Raw genomic sequence first — 3,729 nt, forward strand, 5'->3', positions numbered from 1 at the left:
AGGATGTTTCAGTGAAGACAGCTGCTGCTGTGGTGTCCATGATGTCTGTCCATCATGAAGGATGTTGTTGTTTGTTTGTTGTTTTCTGGAATGAGACAGTAAATATGTTTTATATCATAATTTACAGCAACTCAAGAAATGCCTTGTTTCACTTACAGCGTTAGGTTCAGGCAAAAGTAGCTAAACGAGCAATTAAACACACACACACACACACACACATATAAAATACTTAATTACACATATTTGAGTAGATGTAATAAATGACTTTAATTCCTGTTTAAATGCAATTCATCCTGCCATACAGCAGTGTCTTCAGACTTTGCCAGCAAATTAAAAGTTGAAGCTTAATCATTAAATTATTATCTTTGTGTTAGATTTATTTATAAATCACATTTAAACACTGCTTGTCCAATTAAATTAAATAAAAAGTAACACACGTTCTCTATCACCGTCATTAATCAGATAAACAAACAAACAAACAAACAAACAGCTTCATCTTCAGACAGACTGACGTTACGTTTTCTCTCTTGAAACAGAACAAAGTGTTAAATTGTAGAGACTCACCTGCAACACATGAAGAGTTGGATCAGCTGCAGCTCCTTCCTCCTCCTCGTGAATCAGACATGTTTACGTTTCATCTCCGTGGTTCTCTCGTGTCGTGTCAGTGATTTTCAAAGCTGCATGTTTCTCATTTTTTATCTTTGTGAAGTTCTCCCACTCTTTGGAGGACTTGGGTCAAATGGTTTTCGCTGCGTCGGTCATTTGTAAAATTTACTCATTTTGCTTTGAAAACAGCCTCTGCTTTTCTTCCTCCGCCCCCTCGCTCTGTTCAACTCACGCTGCAGTTTGTTTGTTTTTAAACTTTATTCAGTCAGTCAGCATTGACAATGAACTGCAGGTGAACAAAACGAAACGGCGCCGCAGCGCCCTGGAAGATGCATAATCGCGCGACACAACGAATCGATAACGAAATTCGTTGTCAACGCTTTTAATCATCGATTTTTATCGATTTTATGGATTTTATCGATTCGTTGTTGCAGCCCTAATCTTGAGTTGAACTAGAAGCAGATTTTGTGAAGAATGAAGCTGATGAACTTTAGTCACGAGTTCTGGACTCACTGACCCGTGTGAGCTCCGTCAGTCAGAACCTCAGCCGACCCAAACCACTTAGTTCAGTCGGTCTGGGTCTGTCTACTAACCGGATCAGACCCACGTTTAACCCGTCTGCTCCGCGTTTGGGTCCTGAGGGACACCCAGACCACTGTCCAGCTCCTCCTGGACTTCCAGGTCCAGACCAGAGCGGGTGTGTGGTCCCTGCAGAGTTCTGTGTCTCCTCTCAGAGCCAGAACACCTGATCCGGTGGTCCACCTGGTTCAGGTGTCAGAAGCTGTGTTGTTCTGGTGTCTGCAGGATACCCTGGTTCCAGTACCCCATCATCTACGACATCCGGGCCCGACCCAGAAAGATCTCGTCCCTCACGGGGAGCAAAGGTCAGACTTTATAAACTTCTGATTTTAAATTATTTCTCTGAACTGTTTGAAGTTTGTACAAAAACTCAGAACCTCACGGTCCAAAAGAACCCTCTGAGGACCTTCAGAAAGTCCAGAGACCCGTTGATCCAGAACCTGGTGTGTGTGTGCCCCCCCAGACCTCCAGATGGTGAACGTGACGCTCCGGGTTCTGTCCCGGCCTCTGGCCAGCAACCTGCCGTTCCTGTACCAGCACCTGGGCATGGACTACGACGAGCGGGTTCTGCCGTCCATCGTCAACGAGGTTCTGAAGAGCGTGGTGGCCAAGTTCAACGCCTCGCAGCTCATCACGCAGAGAGCCCAGGTAGGACCGGACCCACCGTCGTCAGTCTGTCGCTCCGGTTCCAGAAGTGACGTAATTTAACCGGGTCAGAACCGGTCCAGTCCTGCCAACGTCCGTTTCTTTTATTTTCATCCATTAATCCATCGCACGGAGCAGACGGCTGCCGTCAGGGGCGCCGGGGAGCACCTTCACCTTTCACACCCACATCTGGGAGTTGAACCGGTGTCCCTCCAATCACAGGCCCACCCTCTCTAACCTCTGCACCACCAAGCCTCCATGTTTCCTGCTGTAACCATGGCGTGCTGCGTGACGTCTTCAGAACCATCAGATCTGGGCTTCAAGCCCTGAAGTCATCTTAGGGATTTGGACCCGTGTCTGTTCACTGGTTCTGTTTGACGTGCCTCCCCTGATGTGCTCACTCTTGTTAACCCGGTTCTGTTTGGGTTCTGATCCGTCTCGGCAGGTGTCTCTGCTGATCCGCAGGGAGCTGTTCGAGCGAGCCAAAGACTTCAACATCATCCTGGACGACGTGGCCATCACCGAGCTCAGCTTCAGCCGCGAGTACACGGCCGCCGTGGAGGCCAAGCAAGTGGGTGAGTGCACAGGAAGTGAGGTCGTGGTGGACAGGAAGTGAGGTCGTGGTGGACAGGAAGTGAGGTCGTGGTGCACAGGAAGTGATGTCGTGGTGCACAGGAAGTGAGGTCGTGGTGGAAAGGAAGTGAGGTCGTGGTGGACAGGAAGTGAGGTCGTGGTGGACAGGAAGTGAGGTCGTGGTGGACAGGAAGTGAGGTGGTTGCCATCTTCGAAGAATCAAATCAAAGTTTAATATTCTGCAGTTTGTTGTTTTTTGTACCAAAACGATAAAGTTTTATTTTTTGTTAATTGTCCGTCCATTTTAGGAGAAATGATGTCAACATTTCCCAGAAGTTATTTTAATAGTTTTTATTTTTACATGTTTCTTATTTTAGAGGAGAGCTTTCCTTTATTTTTATTACGGTTTTATTTTTTCAACCCTTATTTTAAAGTCATAGTTACTTTAACATATACATTTTTAATTTTCATAATTTCTCATGTTTTAACTGCAGAATATTCAAAATGTGTTTTATTTTCTGTGGTCAGGATGTTTCAGCAGCTTGATAAATAACTGTTCCTGACTGTTGCTGTTTGTCCTCCAGCCCAGCAGGAGGCGCAGCGAGCTCAGTTTTATGTAGAAAAGGCCAAACAGGAGCAGAAACAGAAAATCATCCAGGCTGAAGGAGAAGCTGAGGCTGCCAAGATGGTGAGTTCACATCAAATCATTAAAGCCTTCGTGAAGTCCTAAACTCATTCACATTCTCACATCCAGTGTTGGACCCAACGAGTCAGAACCTGAACATAAAGTCCTGCTGGTGATTTGTGCAACAATGTTTTGTTTAAACGAGTTTTCGTGTTTATTTAAAGTCTTAAAACATGACTCATCACAAAGCACCTGACATGAACTCACCTGAGACAGGCCACGCCCCTAGCTTTGATCCTGACGGTTCTGCTGGGGCGGCCCGGCTCGAAACGTTCTGACTCTTTGTGTTTGTTTGACAGCTGGGCATGGCGGTGACGAAGAACCCAGGATACCTGAAACTCAGGAAGATCCGGGCGGCGCAGAACATCGCCAAGACGGTGAGAAAAGTTCTGACGGGCCTGTCTGCTGCGGGCCGGTGCCGACGGGTTCTGCTCCGACAGAACCACACAAACGAAGCCTGCGTTTCTCTTTGATCTTTGACCTCTGAAACACTCAGAGGTCGTTCTCAAGAATAAACCAGAGAGAAGACGTTTCCTACCAGAGAAACTGCAGGTCCTGTGAAACTGCAGGGTGCACGGCCCAAGAACTGACTGACAGTTAGCTACAACAGCTGCAGTTAGCTACAACAGCTGCAGTTAGCT

General features: G+C 46.8%; 1 protein-coding gene across 1 annotated transcript in view; it reads left to right on the top strand.

Moving 5' to 3' along the window:
- LOC119415294 (prohibitin-2) overlaps window positions 1-3,729 on the top strand; it is a gene marked incomplete in the record, with an annotated part of 38,458 nt that overhangs the window by 31,548 nt on the left and 3,181 nt on the right. Inside the window, 5 exon segments of the mRNA XM_037682473.1 lie at window positions 1,411-1,490; window positions 1,649-1,833; window positions 2,276-2,405; window positions 2,988-3,091; window positions 3,388-3,465. Of these exon segments, the coding sequence (XP_037538401.1) occupies window positions 1,411-1,490; window positions 1,649-1,833; window positions 2,276-2,405; window positions 2,988-3,091; window positions 3,388-3,465 (577 nt within the window).

This window comes from Nematolebias whitei, chromosome 9, assembly GCF_014905685.2.
Source record: "Nematolebias whitei isolate Nwh7 chromosome 9, NemWhi1, whole genome shotgun sequence".
In the NCBI taxonomy this organism is placed as follows: Eukaryota; Metazoa; Chordata; class Actinopteri; order Cyprinodontiformes; family Rivulidae; genus Nematolebias; species Nematolebias whitei.